Source organism: Cavia porcellus, unplaced genomic scaffold, assembly GCF_034190915.1.
Source record: "Cavia porcellus strain 051 isolate PalLab524CR breed Dunkin Hartley unplaced genomic scaffold, mCavPor4.1 scaffold_6, whole genome shotgun sequence".
NCBI lineage: Eukaryota > Metazoa > Chordata > Mammalia > Rodentia > Caviidae > Cavia > Cavia porcellus.
The window spans coordinates 89,955,540-89,975,075 of record NW_026947489.1 but is presented as its reverse complement, the minus strand read 5'-3'; the positions used below and the strand labels follow the sequence as shown (position 1 = coordinate 89,975,075).

The 19,536-nt window shown below is 46.6% G+C and overlaps 1 protein-coding gene across 2 annotated transcripts in view; it reads left to right on the top strand.

Moving 5' to 3' along the window:
- Positions 1-1,122: 1,122 nt before the first annotated feature.
- Positions 1,123-19,536, top strand: part of Kat7 (lysine acetyltransferase 7) — a 28,921-nt gene continuing 10,507 nt past the window's right edge. The window contains exons 1-7 of one of the 2 annotated variants that reach the window (XM_003466875.4): positions 1,123-1,314; positions 4,020-4,167; positions 7,303-7,479; positions 8,493-8,732; positions 11,593-11,675; positions 15,616-15,705; positions 17,865-17,963. In XM_003466875.4, coding sequence (XP_003466923.1) covers positions 1,300-1,314; positions 4,020-4,167; positions 7,303-7,479; positions 8,493-8,732; positions 11,593-11,675; positions 15,616-15,705; positions 17,865-17,963 — 852 coding nt within the window. In that variant the 5' untranslated portion in view covers positions 1,123-1,299. The remainder of the gene's footprint in view (positions 1,315-4,019; positions 4,168-7,302; positions 7,480-8,492; positions 8,733-11,592; positions 11,676-15,615; positions 15,706-17,864; positions 17,964-19,536) is intronic. The other variant, XM_003466876.4, reaches the window with a different exon arrangement.

Sequence of the window (19,536 nt, the reverse complement as noted above, 5' to 3'; positions counted from 1 at the left end):
CTATAAACTGTGCTCCAGGTGGAAATCTCCATCTTAACTGCTTCAGGTTCAAAACTGGACTCCAGGATCTTAACTTAGGAACTGACCTTGCCTGGATCCCAGCCACTCCCTTTCTCCATCCAGCCTTACCAGTCTTATTAAAGGGAAGTTAAATTCTCCTGCCTGTTCTCCGTTTTCCAGTCTTTTCTGATGGCTCTTCTGGCCTAACATTCTCCACCAATCTCTCTTTCCTAGGCCCTTTCACGATTATGTTAATATCCATTCCTTTTCGTGCTCCAGCTTCACTAAAAATATTCCTTCCTCTTTCTCCCTCCCCCAACTCTTGGCTCAAGCAAGCATGTGGAATCCAGAGGTCATTTAAGCTAAGTGGGGTTCCATGCTTCTCTAACTCTGGTAAAGCAACCTTACATTCAAGAAATAGAAAACAACCTCCCCCCCCTCCGACCACCCACTTTCTGAAACCCACACACAGTGGGGTAAGATGGTGGGCGCTCGCCAGAGAGCTCAACTGGGAATTCTTTGGAGTTACAGTTTTTGGAGCAGGGTTCTGCCTCTTCCTGCAACGTGAATGCTTTGCTTGCAGCAAGGACAATGTCTCCTCTACCAGACAGGAAACTTCTTCCTGACGATCGTCACTCTTTTGTTCCTAATTTAAATCCCATTCCCATACCTTAGGGACCCAAGAATGGCACTTAAAATATAAATTTTCTCGTGCAAAATACACCTGCCCAACTTTTTGAGTTTATACGAGAAACGTAAACACCCTTTAATCAATCAGGCAGCGAAAGAGTTAAATCTCGGCAACCTGATGGATTCTGGGGGTTTCTTCGCTGACTTCACAAATTAATACGACCAGGAAGAGAAATTTTGCCCAAGATAATGATGAAAACCGTTAACTTCAACAGCTGGGATTTTGCCCCACACAAGAATGGCTACCTACATCCACAAAGAGTACCACTCACCTAACTAAAAATGGTTGGCCCAAGTTTCTCCTATGGGTGGCACTTCCTGCCCACTTCCAAAATGGCACTCGCTAGCTTCACCAAAAGGAGAGACCCTCCCAGAACCGTCTTTGGCTCGCAACGTCACGTGACGCGAGCCCAGCCGGAAGTGAAGGAAAAAGCGCTCCAGCCCGCGGCGCCTGCGCAGAAAGCACTAGACGCTGAGAGGCAGGAGGCACTTGGGATCGTCCGCAGGGTTGGGACTGCTACAGAGGCCGCCACGGAGCCCGCCGGAGCCACCGTTCCTCCGGCTGCTGCCGCCGCCCGAATCGGAACCGTCGGGCCGCAGCCGCCGGCAATGCCGCGAAGGAAGGTGAGAAATGGGAGAAGAGGGATGGCGGGTTTCTAAGAACAGTCGACGGAGCAATGTGACGCCGTTAGCCACGCCTCACCATGGTCGGGTTCCAACTCCCCTCTCCCCCAAACCTAGTTCAGCTACCCTCTCTTCTCTTCTACCGTACCCGACAGAAAAATGTGGGCCCGACCCTGGCCTCGGCCTATGCTTTGCAACTATTCCCGCCCTCTGCTTGCCGTGATCAGAGGCGTTCTTATTGCTAATTGGCCGATGAAACGTCTGCAAGCATATGGATTGGCTGGTGACGCCGCCTGTTTGGCTCAACGGTCACCTCCCCGCGTGCGGGGGCGGTGTCTGGGCCCGGCCCCGGCACTGTACGATTGGCTGTGGAGAACGATCCCTCCTGTCATAATTGGCCAGGCTTGGCAGTCTGTCCCGTGGGGGCGCGGCTTAGCAGGGCCCTGATTGATTGGGTGGTCTGAGTCCCTGCCCTTCCGGGTGGAGAAACTGATAGACGCAGAGGCGGGGTTTGTTGTGCCGCCTTTGCTTCCAGGTGGGAACACAACAAAGCAGAGAAGTGGGTGATGGGGAACCAGCGCCCACTCCCGAGGGATCCCACTCAGGGATGTTGTGCCTGAGCCGTCAACTTCCATTATTCGCTTAGAAAATGAAGTTCGTAAAATTAAAAAATCTTGCTAAGATTAAAAGATCACACAGGAACATGTTCATCTTTTTTTCCGCAGTTGAGCCCATGGAAGTCTGCTAGGGTGTCCCAAGCCACTCATCAGGCAGTGGGAGAGGCTGAGCTATCGAACAGTTGTAATTCAAATATGTGTGTCGTTCAGGGTCAGAGGTCAGCGATTCACATATGGGGGTTATCGACTGACGAAGTGGCTTTAAGAGACTGTCTCATCCCAGTGATTTGCTGTGACTTGGATTTTTTTGCTCACTTTTGAAAAGGTTGCTCATGAAATATCTGCAAAGCACTGATGGCATTCTGCTCACTTCTGCAGAAATCTTTCTCTTTACAGAAGCTTTCCAAGTTAAATATTTACACTTGTAATGTCTCTTAAAATGACCTAAATTGGTAGGTGGCCTTTATGTTAAGAAATGCAGAAATAGTATCGGAGCCTTGGTCCACATTTCTCATTCTGCAATTTCCAAATACAAGGTATTCTCAGAAATCTCAGTTTTTTAATAAAATGTTTGGTGCCAGGCCTGTCCCCAAGCTATCCTGAGTCTGCTTACAATTTATATGTGTCTTATTTAGTATGATTATTTATATATTTTGCTGCAGAAATACTGATGTGTCTGATTATAACGTGTTATTTGCAGGATATATGTGAAATACCCCTTTTTAAAAGTCTGAGACATGAATTTCAAACACAGCTGGTCCTAAGTGGTTTGCTCTTTGAATAATGAACCAGGTTTTAGGGCTGGGGATGTGGCTGCATGGTGGTTGGTCCACTTACGGACAGAGGCTGTGTGCTTTCCTTTCCAGTGTAGTACAATGCCAGTGGTGAATTGATCAAGCAGTCTTTATGTTTTTGGGACTGTTTACTCTAATCACTAACAAGTAACGATGAATTGAAATAGGAATTTGTAAAAACCTATTTTTCAGTACCTGTGAGCCTTGAGTATCTCTCTCTCTCTTTTTTTTTTTTTAGCATTTCTGGCATTTGTGTGGATAAATGTTTGGGATAAGAAGAATTTTTATCTTTTGCAGACAAGTTATAGGCCATAGTAATGTGTGTGTGTGTGTGTGTGTGTGTGTGTGTGTGTGTGTGTTATTTATTTATTTATTTACTTACTTACTTATTTTTGGTACCACGTTCAAACTCATGACCTTGTGCTTGCCAGGTGGGCATTTTTGCCACTGAGCTATATCCCTGGCCCATAGTGTGTGTATGATTTTTTTTTTTAGACTAAGATCTCACAATGTATTCCAGGCTGGCCTGGAATCCTTGAACTCACTCTGTAGCTCATACTGACCTCAAATACACAAGCAGTCTTCTTGCTTCAGCCTCCCGAGTGCTAGAATGACAGGCATGTGCCACCATTCCTGGCTCAGCTTCAGATTTTGAAACAGTATGTGATTTTTAGGGCGTGTATATGTGTGGTGCCAGGGCTCTAACACCAAGCCACACCCCAGTTTAATATATTGTTTTTAAAAAATGTGATCCCTGTTCATGGAGACTTGAAAAAAACCTTTTCCGTAATTTTTTTTGTCTTTTTCCTTTTTATCGATACTGGGGATCGAACTCACGACTGCCTGCTTGCAAGGCAGGCGCTTATGCCGCTGATCTAAATCCCCAGCCCCATTTCCCTAATATTTTAAATGAGGCCTAGTATCAACATTTTTCACACTACCTTGGACTTTTTCTCTGCATGCTTGTCACCCAGACCGTTTTGAGTTTAGTATTGTCATTTCCAATTTGTGTAACTGATTGCCAAATGGACTTGGCTCGGAATTAGTGATAATACAGTAAAAAGTCATTCTCCTCTTTCATTTTATAGCAATGGTGCCTGAGTGTATGGGGCTCCATTTAAATGTCCCACATAAAGGGAAGCTGGCTCTGGGCAGGGAGGTGAAACGCACGTGGAATTCTTTCTTAGGTTTGAACTTGGTGTTTCCAGCGCCGTGGTTCATTTTATTTCCAGTGCTAATGAAAACCCACAGAGTCAATGCATCTGTGCTAACCTCTGGATCTATGGTGTTGCAGAGGAATGCAGGCAGTAGTTCAGATGGAACGGAAGATTCCGATTTTTCTACAGATCTCGAGCACACAGACAGTTCCGAGAGCGATGGCACGTCCCGCCGATCCGCCCGCGTCACCCGCTCCTCTGCCCGGCTCAGCCAGAGCTCCCAAGGTAAAGAGCCCTCCTCCTGCCCGAGCAGGCTACCCAGCAGGCTGACTGGGCATCTCCTTGTTGTGCTTCTGATAAGAAAAGCAGCTCTTGGGTTGGCGGAGTTGGCAGAACCTGGTAAAGCATAGGGCAAATGAAGAAGCAACCCATTTTTGTAAATGCTTCTGTTGGCATAGGGTGGGGTTTGTGGGCTTAGAGCACCTGTGGCTGTGGGCGCAGGTGTCTCATGAGCCATTTGATTGTCACTTTTTTTAACGCCACAGTGTCAGGATCAGTAGACCCGCTCAACTAGCAGGGTTGAGGGGCTTAAAATAGTCTTCTGAATTTGCTAATACATGAGACGCAATGATTGTAAAAGCCTGTTTTATCTTGGAATGTACTTAAATACACATTTGATAGAACTGTTTGTTCTTAAATATCTGCGTGTAAATACCCAGAATTTTGCTTTGACAGTAAAGAAAAGAATCTCTTTCTCTCTCTCTCTTTTTTTTTTTTTTTTTTTTTTTTTGGTGTTTTTTGAGACAAGATCTTATGCATTTCAGGCTGGCCTTGCGTTCACTTCATGGCCCAGGCTGGTTTCAAACTCACAGTGCTGCCTTAGCCTCCAGTGCTGGGATTACAGGTGTGAGCCATCACACCTGGCAACTGTTCCTATTTTTTAAAGAGTTTTAAAGGAAAGTGTAGCTGTTTTACCTTGACTTTGCAACTTTTAAGTTTTTACTACAGTGAGCCTGGTTATAGATTGCTGCTGTAATTTAAGAACTGTGCAGCTGGGCATGGTGGTGTACTCCTGTAATTCCAGCCCGTGGGAGGCTGAGGCAGGAGGATCGTTGCAAGTTCAAGACCAGCCTGAGCTACAAAGTGAGGGCAAGGCCCGCCTGAACCGCATAGCGAGACCCTGTTTCAAAAAGACAAAAAAAGAAAGAACTGTGCTATCCTAGGATACTAGAGTAGAGAGAACATCATTCCTGTCTCAGTGAAGCTCCAATTTTTGTGTGAGATAAAGATAACCTGAATTGATAAGGAGTGAGTGTTATGTTTGGGGCTAAACCCAGGGCTTTTGTGTTGATATGCATCCCCAGCCCTTTTTATTTTGAGATAGTCTGGTTGAATTGCCCAGTTTAGGCTTGAATTTTCAATCTTCCTGCCTCAGCTGCCCAGGGTGCTGATATCGTAGGTGGGCGCCCCCACTCCTAGCTGTGAATTGACAGTGGGAATGCTCTGCAGAAGGGGCTGGGAAAGATTTGCTTAGAGTGCTCCGGTCACCCAGATGTGGGGCAGCAACTTACAGCAGGTCTGCCAGAAGGAAACCTCAGGGGAATTTACAAGTTGGGAAATGGGAAAATGTTATTCTAGGCAGAGGAAACAGCATATGCACAAATGGGGACCTCATGTTGTTAGAAAGTGTAATTGGCCATGTAACCTGAAAGTTAAGTTTGTGTAATTGGCCATGTAACACCTGAAAGTTAAGTTTGAGACAGATCAGAAACACAAAAGACCTCTGGCGTGGTGGTGCACTCCTGTAATCCCAGCACTCGGGAGGCTGAGGCAGGCAGGTCATTGCAAGGTCAAGACTAGCCTGGGCTACAAAGTGAGCCCAAGGCCAGTCTCCACAAGGTCACACATAGTGAGACCCTGTCTCAAAAAGACAATAAATAAACACAGGGGGCCCAGAGCTGTGGATCTGTTTGTCATTTTACTTGGTGACATAAATCACATAAATCCTGGGTATATCATTCACATTGTAGTTTAAGTAAAGGCCACTTTCTCCAGAGCAAAATGAAGGCTGTCTTGTGAACAGATTCCTTAAAGGTGTGCAGACTTACAGCTTGCTGAGTGCTAACTTCCCACCTGCAAGTTGGAGGGTTTTAATTTTATTTATTTGTCTTTTTTGAGACAGAGTCTCTATGCAGTTCAGGCTGGCCTTGAGCTTACTTTGTAGCCTAGGCTGGTCTCGAACTCGCAAGGATCTTCCTGCCTCAGCCTCTCAAACGCTAGGATTACAGGGGTGAGACACCACACCCAGCTCAATTTTATTTTGAGAGTCTTTACAATTTTATGCATTATTGTAGCATAATTTTGTTGTCTAAAATGTGCTTTCATTTTGGTTTGAATTTCTTTTATTTCCTTTGTCATCAGGCAGGAGGTGTAAAGGGCTGATGAAGCTTCAGAATCAGTTTTGCCGAGCCAGGGATTTAGCTTAGTGGCATAAGCACTTGCCTTGCAAGTGCGAGGTCGTAAGTTCGATCTCCAGTACCAAAAAAACAAAACAAAAGAATCAGTTTTGCCATCCAGAAGAACTTAGCTGTGCTCTTGCCTTATCTTTAAGGTCTATTTTGAGTGGCACAAGAGGCCCCTAAGGAAAGGAAGTACCTGTATGTCTTTGTACTATTAGGAGTAGGGTATCTTTTTCTTTTTTTATTTGGTACTAGGGATCAAACTTATGACTTCATGCTTGCCAGATGGGCATTTATGTCACTGATGTAAATCCCCAGGAGTAGGGGATCTTTTTTATGCTGGATTAGATGAAGGGAGGAAAGAGAAGACCAGCTGATACTGATAAGGTGCTTGATAGCAGGCTTTGTGTTGTGTGAGTTTTCTTGCTTATTTACTTTCTTTCTCACTTACTCCTCCGCTTTGACGACTGGGCTGCTAGTGCTTTTGGGTGTTTCGTTGGGCTTTTTTGAGACAGGGTCTCGCTGTGTAATTCAGGCTGGCCTTGCATTCACTGCATAACCCAGGCTGCTTTTGAACTCACCATAAACCTCCTGCCTCAGCCTCCAAAGTGCTGAGATCACAGGTGTGCGCCACGGCACCTGGCATCCTTCTTTGTGGGTGAGGAAACAAGCTGAAGGGTCTCCTTGCCTGGGAGCCACAGCTGGCTGCTGCGGTGGTGTGGAGCTGAGTTGTGTTCAGCCTAGCGCTCTGCTCGCCGCTGTTGACCCTGAACTGTGTTTTATCTCTGTCCCTGAACCAGAGCCTTTTGCTTATGTGTTAGCTAACAAACCTTCGGAAGCTTTGTTGGGTTTTGTGCACTAGGAAGAGGAGGAAGAGGGTCTCCACCCTACCACATCCTACGCAGAGAAGTAAACAGACTGCCTTCTCTTTTATTTTATGGCCTTTTAAAATCGGGATCAGACTCCAGCCCCGTCAGAAACCTGCAGTCCTTTGGAACCGAGGAGCCTGCCTATTCTACCAGGAGAGTGACCCGCAGCCAGCAGCAGCCCAACCCAGTGACCCCGAAAAAGTACCCGCTGCGGCAGACGCGTTCGTCTGGCTCGGAGACCGAGCAGGTGGTGGATTTCTCAGACAGAGGTGAGGGGTCTGGGGCGAGGGGCGTTGTCACAGTGGGTCCCTGGGGGAGCAGTCTGGGGGATGCTTGACACAGACCAGGGTCAGCTGGGCCGGAGGAGGATCTGACCGCAGTTTCTCTGCAGTGTGTGAGGTTGGGCTTGTAGAAGGAGTGAGGGAGCAGGACCTTCTGAACCCAGGCCAAGGAGGATTCACCCACTTCCCTTAGGGCTGTGCTCGTCAGCCCCACCTCCTCCAGGTTGCTAAGTGGAGGCGATCTTCTGTCTGTTAACCGGTGAGCTTAGGACTCGCCAGCCCAAAGCCTTAGGGATTAGAAGGTGCTGAGCTCCTGGCTACCACTGTGGTGTTTGCTTGCTGAGTGTTTAACATTCTTAAATTTGTTGCCAGGATTTGGAAGCCCAGCGATTTCATATAAAAATCTTGAGTTGACCTGAGTGGTGGTGCACACCTGTAATCCCAGAATTGGGGAGACTGAGGCAGGGGGATGGCTGTGAATTCAGGGCCAGCTTGAACAGTGTGGTGAGACTTTGTCTTCAGAAAAACAATAAACTTTAATTGCTTGTTTTTAAACCAATCATTTACCCATAGTAGCAGCTGGCCATCCTGGAATGGTCAGTGTCCCCTTTACACCAGCAGTGAGCGTGCCCAGGCCCCATCGACCTTGGGTTTGCAGTCCTTGATTTAGACCCCAGAGTTTGGTGATTGCACTGAGACCATCAGTGAGCCAGCTCAGGAGGAGGCCAAGGCACCCTTCACACCAAGATGTTTCATGCTGTGTAGAGCCTGCACCCATTTATCTACTGTTTCTTAGGAGAAAAACAGGGTGGTAATTTTAAAATTTTATTTATGCCTGTAGTTGGCATTGAGGAGAGACCCAGAAGTAAGGTGCAAGTCACCTGAGAGAGTGGCGCCAGTGTGGGTAGCTAAAAGTGACTAAGTTATGGAGAGAGAACAGAAAAGCCCCCAAACTTATAAAGGAACCCCTTTCACAGTTTCTATCAATGACTTTTGCTTAGAAACCAAAAACACGGCGGATCATGACGAGTCACCCCCGAGAACGCCAACTGGAAACGCGCCCTCTTCAGAGTCTGACATTGATATCTCCAGCCCCAACGTGTCCCACGACGAGAGCATGGCCAAGGACGTGTCCCTGAAGGACTCGGGCAGCGACCTCTCTCACCGCCCCAAGCGCCGTCGCTTTCACGAGAGCTACAATTTCAACATGAAGTGTCCCACACCCGGCTGTAACTCCCTAGGTCAGTGCGGCCCTGCTACGTGGCCCCCAGCATTCAGTGATTGTTCCTCTGTCTCTGGCATTAGGAGCATCCCGAAATGTCCTGTGTTCTGTTGTGATTTGGCTTCTCAGACTCTTCACCATTATCAGTCACAGTGGTTTATCCACTTGAATACAGATATTTCAGCTTTTATTCATAATAAATGTGGTGCAAGGAAATTAACTATCATGTAACATTTAGTTTGATCATTTAGTATGATGGACCATTTTATTTTTGATTTTTTTTGAGACAGAGCCTCTATATAGTCCAGGCTGGCCTCGAACTCCTGAAGACTCTCCTGCTTCAGCTTCCTGAATGCTGGATTATAGGCATACATCAGTATATCTGGCATTTGAGAGCTCTTATCAGTGAAAAATTCCCTCCTTTCCTAGGAAAACCAAAATAAGAGAAGACCAGATCTCTCGTTATATGGAGTGTACTTCCCCACTTAGAGGGCCAGCAGTGCGCACTGCAGGGCGGTGGTCTCATGTCCACAGCTGCCACGGAAATGAGAGAAACAGATTTCTTATCAAGAGGCTGTGAGGCTTAATAAATCTGCGTGAGCCCTCGGCCTTTTGTGACTTCAGTATTAGGTTTCCTGGCTTTGTGTATTTATGAAGTATAAACAAGATAAAAGATTTCTTCTTGAATAAATAAGTCATTGTTCCCTGAAGACTTTTAACCCTTACTGAATCTTTTAGGGGTTCTCAGGCTGATTGTAAGCTTTGAGCTAAAGCGTGGGTGTTGGGCTTAAGCCATTGTCTAGAGAAGAACCCTGATGGGGAGACAGGTGCACATCCTGTGCTCATCCCGCTCCCCAGTGCTCGGGAAAGCAACAAACATGTTACACTGTAGTCCTGAGAAAAAACAGTACCCACCTTAATTAAACAGATACTTTTTAGTTACAGGGTGCTAACAATCCTCTGCACTGTTAGAAAAAAGGTGTCAGTACACTTGCTCTGCAGAATTGCCACAAACTTTCAGTCTGATAAAAATTAAAAAAAAAGTGCAGCGTCTGCACAGCACAACAAAGGGAGACAGAGTCTGGGCTCCAGCAGCGCTGCATCCCACACTGCTGCTTGCCTTAAAGACAAGAGCAGAGCCTCCGGGACAGTGCCGCAGCAGCTGAGGGGTCAGCAGGTGCTAGGAGGTTTCCAGTCGGTTTTAATGTCCAGGAGCCGCCGTCACGTATGTCTTCTGCTGTTGTCTGAGACATCGCTGTGCGGTATGTGACTCTGAGCGTGTGGCTTTCTAAGATTCCATGTTTAATAAATGGGAGTCCTGGAGATCTGGCGGTCTGAATACCATCGGCCCCCGGCTGCTAGATCTTAGAATGTTTGCTCTTTTTTGGGGGGGTGGGTACCAGGGATCGAACTCATGACCTTGTGCTTGCCAGGCAGGTGCTTGTGCCCCTGAGCTAAATCCCTGGTCCGGACTGTTTGCTCTAAAGCTTACTCTGTAGATCTTGTTGTATCGTTTTTCAAAAATTGGGCCCAGCCCTTTGTATTTTTTGAGATGGGGTTTCCCAGATCAATAAGTTGTCCAGCTAGGCCCAAACTTTCAGTCTTCTTGCCTCAGCTTCCCAGAGTGTTGGGGTAACAGGTATATGCTCTTGACACGCAGGGGTTGCATAATTTTTAAAGTTCCAGTATATGTATTTTTTTTGTCTTTTTGACACAGGGTCTTGCTCTTCGGTTCAGGCGGGCCTTGAGCTCACTTGGTAGCCCAGGCTGGTCTCGAACTCCAACAATCTTCCTGCCTCAGCCTCCTGAGTGTTGGGATTATAGGCGTGCACCACTATGCCCAGCTCCAGTATATCTTTTACCTAAAATTAAATTTTTTTCCATGAAAGAAAGATGAAGATTTTTGTAGATATGTAACTCAGCTAATTTATGTTTTTACCTCTTGGTTGAAGAGATTTGGATCAAACAATAATGATTCCTTATTTCTTTTTTTTTTTTCTTTTGTGGTACCGGGGATCAAACCCATGACCTTGCACTTGCCAGGCAGGTGTTTATGCCGCTGAGCTAAATCCCTGGCCCTCTATTCCTTTTCTCATTTGTTGTTTGTTTTAGGCACTACAGATTGACTCCAGAGGCTTTGTATTGAGCTCCATCTCTGGTCCTTTTTTTTCTTCTTTATTTTGAAAGAGGGCCTTTGCCCAGGGTGGGCTTAAATTTACTGTCCTCCTGCCTTGGTCTTTGAGAGGCCTGGCTTACATGACAGAATAGGCTGTTTTCTTTGTTGATTGCTTTTTTTTTTTTTTTTTTTTTTGAGGTGGGGTCTCACTGTAACATAGGCTGGGCTTGAGCTCACTCTGTAGTCCAGGCTGGCCCCAAGTTCAAGGCCATCTTCCTGTCTCTTCCCAAGTGCTGGGATTACAGATGTGCACCAACATGCTTGGCTTTCTTTTCTGTGTTTTGTAAATTTCTTTTGCTTATTGACAGGAATTAAATTTGCAGCAGATAGCATCATAAAGTAGAAAGAATAGTATACTTCTACTATGACAGTTTAACATAGAATTAAATTCCACCAAAGAAAGTGTACCTGTTTGTAATTTTGCGCCTCACCATAAATGTGTGACTTTATGGTGACATGGACCTTAGGTAGCCTTTAGATTATCAGAACAGAAGGAGCCACATTGACATCCACAGGTGTGTCTGAAGGTTGCCAGATGTGTCCTATGAAAGAAAAGTTGTGATCTTGATAGCATTTTTCTCTGGTGGCTTTGATCTGATTGATAAAAATGGGAGAGCAAGCAGACATGCTCGTTGAGAGAGAATCTCACTTTCTAAAGCTTAAGACTTTGCGTAAGTAACGTCTGTCTCTCCTCTCTTAACAGGACATCTTACTGGGAAACACGAGCGACATTTCTCCATCTCAGGATGTCCTCTGTACCATAACCTCTCAGCTGATGAGTGCAAGGTAACCACCCCCTCCTGCCCCCGCGTCTGTAGGGAGAGCTTGGTGGTGGCCTGGCGCTGGGCTGCACGCCGGGGCTCCTGCAGTGTGCAAGACACGCAAGATCCTCTTCGTTCACATCTTTTCATGGAGAAATAGGAGAAAAAAGATTGTGTTCTTAAACTGCTTGGTGCACTCCAGTAATCCCAGCACTCGGGAGGCTGAGGCAGAAGAATGAATTGTTTGCAAGTTTGAGACCAGCCTGGGCTATAAGTGAGCCCAAGGCCCACTGAACTGCATATGGAGACCCTGTCTCAAAGAAATAAAAAAAAAAAAAAAAAAAACCCTGCTTGGACACACAGAAGAGTTTCAGTATTTAGTGCATTGGAAGGAACAAACAAGGAGATTATAGAATATTTGGGGCACTGATCACTAGCGCATAGAAAATCACCTTCAAAGATTGCTCAAGTCCTGTTTGTTATGTGACTTCATCTCAGTGTCTATGTGTTAGATTCTTTGTTTACAAATCTATGAGATTGCTGGGGATTAGCTCAGCGGCGTAAGCGCCTGCTTTGCAAGTGCGCAGTTGTGAGTTCGATCCCCAGTACTTATTAAAAAAAATTGTTTTCCTCTTCCTCTCTCCATTTCTACAGAAGACTTTTCCTTTCGGTGTACTCTACACCTATTCTTGGCTAATTCTTCTGTTAAGTACTAAAAAACAGAGCTCCTAAGTCCCTCTGGGATGTAGATGATGTATCTGAGCGAAGAGCCTAAGGTTGCATTCACGAGTCCCCGTGTGGATTGCACCTACCAAGGGTGGAACAGAAGAACTAATGGAGGGAAGCCAGAATGAAGACGTTAATCAGGTCGCCCGGGAGGTGTCTGTGCAGGTGCCCTAACTAAACACTCTGGTTAAACAAAGTCTGTGTCCTTGTCCTAGCAGGTGTCATTTTAAGGAATGTTAGATTCCTAGGTGACTTTCTTGGTTCTTCTTGATACAGGAGCTTGTTCTCTTGTTGATAGACAGACTGCAGGGTGAAAATTTCTTGACGGTTTAGTCTTTTGGCGTCACTGGGTCTATGGACTTTTAAGGTTGAGGACTCTGCTCTTAAAATTCTACCTCTTATTTTAAGTGAGGCTGCCTTTTCTGCTCAGTGTAAGCTCTTCCTGTTGGCTTCTTGTGGTCTTCAACAAGATTGGTACTGTCTTGTTGAACTGTCACCATGATTCAGAGTCAGCCAGGTGCTGGGTACACCTTCCTCTGAAAATAATGGCGATCTACTTCTAGTAGGTCCTCTTCTGTGTGCCTTTAAATGTCACAGTTGATACTATTGGTTTAACATCAAAATCTTCCAGAGATATAACCTTAAAAATTGTTAGCTGAGCACGATGGTACACACCTATAATCCTAGCACTTGGGAGGCTGTGGCAGGAGGATTGCTGTGAGCTTGAGGGGAGCCAGGGCTACATAGTGAGAACCTATCACCAAAAACTGACAAACAAAATTTTGACTTACCTAGTGCAGTGGTGCATGCCTGTAATTCTGGCTATTCAGGAGGCTGAGGCAGGAGGATCATGAGTTTGAGGCCAACCTGGGCCATTTAGCAAGATCCTATCTTTATTTATTTATTTATTTATTTATTTATTTTTTTGTCTTTTTCCTTTTTATCGGTACCGGGGATCGAACTCACGACTGCCTGCTTGCAAGGCAGGCGCTTATGCCGCTGAGCTAAATCCCCAGCCCAGCAAGATCCTATCTTTAAAAAAAAAAAGTGGGCTTGTAGCTATATCTGCATGTTACTCAAACAGTTTTTTAAAAGAGAATTTCGGTCTGGAGAAGAAAATACTGCAAAAAGGCAAACATTTCTGTCATAAATTTTCTTATTTTGCAAGGAGATCAAGGCTTAGCATAATCCTTCTTCCTTGTGGACTGTGTGCTTGGCGGCTTTGGAACTTCAGGAGGTGATAAAGACTGAGAATCCCAAATGGAGAGACCAGACAGTGCCTCGCCTTTATAACTAGTTTTTGTTTTTCCTTTGTAGTTTATGTTTTTTTTTTTTTTTTTTTTTTTTTGTGGTGCTAGGGATCAAATCTTGGGCTTCACAATACGAGGTGAGCCCTCCTGCCCTTTAGCAACCAGGTGTGGTGGCACATGCCTATAATCCCAGCACTTGGGAGGCTGAAGCAGGAGGATCACAGTTCAAGATCAGCCTGGGCTACTAAGCCCAAGGCCAGCCTGCACTGCATAGTGAAACCCTATCTCAAGAAGACATAAAAACAAAAAAACTTTAGAGTTGTAAAACTCTCCATGTGCATAACCGCTTTTGGATCCTAGCACACCTTGCAGAGGGTGGCCCCCCATTTTTATTCAGTCATCTGTTTCCTTTCTTACTCATCCACTTCTGCAGGACAGATTGTTGCCAGTCCTTGTGAGGAGTTGGTGTGTGGAGGGAACACTTAGGGGGTTCCTTTTTCACCCCCCGTCTCTCCCCGCTGCCTCCATCTCTGATCCCCTCCCCTTTGGCAGAGGTCCCTCCCCTACTGCCTGTTACATGTCTTTCACTTTGCCCTTGGTTTATATTTTGGGGTTCTCTGAGTCGTCTGTCTCTGTGGCTGGCTCCACATTACGGATAGGAGGACTTGGAGGAAGATGAGACATCATTCAGGGGCTCCAGCTCCGAAGGCGGAGGCAGTGGCGTCCACAGAGCAGTGCGTGGCTGACAGTTTCATGCCGAGGTGAACGGTGTACAAAGCAGAGTAAAGGCCGGGACTTTGAGGGGGCTGGGGGGGACAGCGCTGGTGCTGTGGAAGGATTTTCTGAGACGCTGGCATTTGACCTGGGACGCTGATGGTGGCAAAGAGAGCAGAGCAAGGCGGAAGCAGAGGCTGAGAGGTGCTGACAGGAAGTCAGCCGGGTGCCTGGAGCTTGGTGGGGGTAGGAAGCGGGACCCAGGCTCCGTGGGCCTTGGCACGAGGGGTGCGTTTTCATTCTGATGCAGTGGGACCAAGATCCTGCTAAAATCATAACTCACTGGAGAGTGGAGGATGGGCCGTGGGGGGACGATGAGCAGCCTCCTGAGCTGGCAGGAGGGGCACCCTGGGTCCGTGCTGGATCTCTGTGGCGCTGACTGCACCTTGGATTCGTGATGGCTTCGGAAAGGAGCAGGATACAGGAATGGCAGGTGGATTTCACGTGAGCCGTGAAAAGAGCTGGCGCCAAGGGTAATTGGAGTCGATTGACCCGATCAGCTTGGGAGATGGGGTTTTCTTCACTTTCCTGCCATCAAGGAGATGTGGGTGGGTTGGATTCGTGGGGAACTTAGTCACTCTGTTTTGATGCTGCTGGTTTAGTAGTGAAATCAAAGAGGCAGTTGGATGTGAGAACTCAGTTTCTGATGATGAAATTGAAACTACTGAGAGCTGATAGGTTTGGTCTGAGATTATGTAACTACAGAGTTGTGTTTCCCGGTAGATTTGAAGCCAGGTGTTTCTCTCCCCCCCCCTCTCTCTCCGTCTTGCTGGGTTACCCAGGCTCTCCTTGAGTTCCTGGGCTCCCGCAGTCCTCCTGCCTCAGCCTCCTGTGTATCTGGGACAACAGGCACAAATCTTTGTGCCTACTTGCAACCCAGCTTCTGTGTTTCTTGGTGGTACTTCACTCCGTCCTGCAGTTTTTCAAAGTTTCTTACCCAGTTTATATGGGAAGAGTCCGGCTCAGAGCCACCAGACTTCATTAGAATCTTAGCTTCGCAGTCACTAAGCTGTGATCCCTTGGCTCCTGCAGTCAGTTAATGCTGAGAGAGCAGAGTGAGAGGCTTGCTTAGCTCTTTCTCAGAGCCCGTGCGAGGGCACCCTGGCTCTCAGAGTGCAGTGCGTCTCCCAGGGGCAGTTACTGCTGTGTTCTTATGCTATAAGCAAACGAAGTCTTAGGAGCGGGTGGATTTATTGACGTTGTTGATGGTTGCAGGTGAGAGCACAGAGCCGGGATAAGCAGATAGAAGAAAGGATGCTGTCCCACAGGCAAGATGACAACAACAGGCATTCCACCAGGCACCAGGTAGGGGCCTTGTGACAGCACAGCGGGGTCTCCTTCGCCCCTGAGCCTCTTCGCAGGCCTCTCTGGGCCTCTTGTTTCCCTGCGTGCATCCGATTGCTCTCCCAGGCGTAAACTCAGAGAGCTGACATGTGGTTTCCAAATAGTGCGCGTAGAGCAAAGCCCTTCCCCAGCCGTGGAGGGAGCCAGCTGGTTAGAATGATCGTGGTAACGTGCCGGGGTCTGATTACCTGAAAGCCCATATTTGCCATTCCGTCGCTGTCTTGCATCTTCTGCTCACCCACCAGAGCGTCCTCAGACCCTGTGCCCTTTGCGGGCACATGGGCGAGGTCACCAGGGAGACTTCTGAGCGCGTGGCACTCCCCCACCACATTGCTTCTGTCTTCCGTGAGGCCCAGGCAGCCCGGCTCTGGCCGTCTTCCTGGCTCCCTGCATGTTCAGGTCTCACTAATTGCGCCCGGTCCCTTCCTCCTCTTGAACCTGCTTTTGTCTTTCCGTCTCTTCTCCTGCCTGGGACTCTTACCCGTGCACCAAGTGGAAGAGATCATGTTTATCCTTCGAGTCCTCGCGCAGCTCTAAGCTGAGGTCGGACATCTTTCCCGCCTTCTGTGCCATCAGTGACTCCACCTCATTCTTGACGTCAGCCCTTTTTAGGTGTAGCTTTGTCACCTGGGCCTCTGTTAGGGGCTGGCTGGAGAGGAACCAGAAGGAAGCGAGGAAGAGGTGTGGCTCTGGGGACAGACAGGGCTGGCTCAGAACACTGATTCTCCTACTTGGCCGGGCAGGTCAGCTTGCCTCCCTTAACTTTATTTTTTTTATTAATAAGGCAGAATGTGGTGGTGGGAGAGTGGGTGCCTGTAATCCCAGCACTCTGGGCGGCTAAGCCTGGCAATTTAGCAAGATACCATCTCAAAAAATAAACTACAGGACTGGGATGTAGTTCAGTGCAAAAGCCCTTGATTCATATCTGCAGACTGCAAAAGAAAAAGAAGGAATGAAAAATGCCTACCTGGTGGGTGTTATAGTGCACACTTGTAATCCCAGCACTGGGGAGGCTGAGGCAGGAGGATCGATATGAGTTTGAGGCCAGCCTGTGCCAGTGGTGAGTTCAGGGGTAACCTGAATTACATAGTGTCTCAAAACAAAGCAAAACATGTCAACCTGGCTGGGTTAGCAGCTAAACTATGAATATGTAAGTACTATACCCAGTCTGTGACAGGTAGAAAGCACTCCATAAGTGTATGTGCACCCTTTCCTTGTCTATTTTAGGTTCTGTGTGTACTCAGTTTTTCTGTTTGAATCATTTTTGCATTACTGTTGACTAGTAAGCATTATTTTTCCAAAACAGTGTTCAGTAAATGCTTATGGATTGAAATCACCCTGATTCCTGTTGTTTTGGTGGAAGCTACTATTGGGATGCAGGGCTGAGACAAGAGTCTTGCTCTGTAGCCCAGGCTGGCCTTGAGCTCACAGTGATCTTTCTGCCTCAGCTGCCCGGGTGCTGGGGTGTAAGCCTGCATCGCCCCGTGCTGCCCTGCCCCAATGAGGCTACTATTTTTAATTTGTATTATTATTAAAAACTGTTACTCTGCAGCCTGGCATGGTGGTACTTGCCTGCTGAGACAGGAGGATTGCCGTGAGTTCAAGGCCAGTCTGGGCTACACAGTGAGTTCGGGGCCAGCCTGAACTACATAGTGGGGTCCTATCTCAACAACAAAAACTGCCATTCCTTAAGCCCGAATTTAAGTAGCAATAAAGATGTGATCCTAATTTGGTGCCATAAAATTGCCTTATTAGTCACATTGTGATATTCTGGCATTTTTTTTCTGTAAAAATTTTTGCCAGGCATGGTGGCATGTCTGCCATCCCAGTACTCGGGAGGCTGAGGCAGGAGGACTGCTGCAAGTGTGAGGTCAGCCTGGGCTACACAGTGAGACTACCTCTCAAAAACCGAAACAGTTGTATCTCTTTAATTGTGATACTTTTTTTTTTTGTCTTTTTCATTTTTATTGGTACCGGGATAGAACTCAGGACTGCCTGCTTGCAAGGCAGACGCTTATCCGCTGAATTAAATCCCCAGCCCCTAATTTTGATACTTTTAAAGCCTGAGTTCCTACTGAGTTTTCTATGTAGCTTTCTCAGGTTTTTCTTTTTCCTTTTAGGCACCAACAGAGAGGCAGCTGCGATATAAAGAAAAGGTGGCTGAACTTAGGAAGAAAAGAAATTCTGGACTGAGCAAAGAGCAGAAAGAGAAATACATGGTGAGAAAGGTTCAGTGCGGTGGCAGCTGCTGCTCTGCATGACTTCCAGAGAGCAGTTTGCTCTCTCCTCCCGGTGGCTGTGCAGTGAGAAGCCAGGATGCCAAGCCATGCAGTCCCCGAAGCGGGCTGTTGGGAGGGGGGCACAGGAGGCTTAGAGAAATCAAACACCATGGGAATACGTTGGGGATTGAACCCTGTGCCTTTGCACCGAACTATGTTCCCTGGTCTTTTTACAATTTTTCCAAAAAATGCAAAATTTAATTTTGAAAGTCTGTAAGTCACTGAATTGCCTGGGCAGAGTTTGAATTTGTGATCTTGCCCCTACAGCTTCCTAGAGTGCTGGGGTTATAGGTGTGCACCCCTGAATCCAGTTTTAAATTTATTTATTTTTATTTATTTATTTTTTTTTCATTTTTATCGGTACCAGGGTTCGAATTCATGACTGCCTGCTTGCAAGGCAGGCGCTTATGCCGCCGAGCTAAATCCCCAGCCCCTAAATTTATATTTTTAAAACTTAGGGTGTGGTAGCATGCATCTGTAATCCTAGCATTCGGGAGGCTGAGGCAGGAGGATCACAGAGAATTAGAGGTCAGCCTGGATTACATAGTCCTAGTGAGTTTTAGAACAGCCTGAAATACATAGACCCTGTCACAAACAAACAAAAAGATCCCATAATATTGGTGTTCTAAATCGTATAGGTAGACAAAACATGACATAAAAGTTTCTGTAGTTCTCAACCGAAGGCTGAGGCAGGAAGATCGCTGGGCTTCTCAAGGAGCTCAAGGCCAGCCTGAGTGACATGGTGAGACTGTCTCAGAAAATGAAACGAAAAGATCTTTTTAAACACTCATGAAGCTAGAAGAAATGAGTAACTCTTAAAACCTAAGCTTTAGGTAGGTGAAAGAGTCCAAATTTCATAAAGACCTAGGGGCCTGGAAGCAGATCACCAGGCAGCTGTTAGAACAGGGTTAAAGGTCTGGGGAAAGGCCTCTTCTAATGGTAATGTATGTGTGGAATCTGGCTTTTCCGGCCGCCATCAGCTCCCTTTAACTCCCAGCCTCCCCTTCCCAGGAGAGGTTGGGCGGAGTCTAGAGGGAGGGGCTAGGATCAGAGGTAAGAGGGGAGTTTTCTTGTCTGATTTCTTTCCCGGGAGCGGATACTTGCAGTGCTGGCCATGGTAAGATTTGAAAGTTAGTTAAAACTGGGTGGTTTTTATTCTTCTGATTCTCTGACTTTCTTCTTTTTAAATCTTGCTGAATATTAATATATTTTAAAAACAGTACAGCCTGTTTTTCTTGTGGGTTAGGGTTGGAGTTTTGTTTTACGGTTTTTTTCTTTATGGTTTTTGAGACAGGCTGGTTCTTAAACTTGTGATCCTCCTGCCTCAGCCTCCCAAGTGCTAGGATTACAGGCATGTGACACCATAAGCAACAATTCATAAAATTTTTTTTCCAATTCTCTCTCTCATTCTGTCTTTCTCCATTGGTTTTTACAATTTTTATTGTGGTAAAATACACATGACAAAATTTACCACTTGAATCCCTGTTTGTTTTTTTGTTTTGTTTTGTTTTGG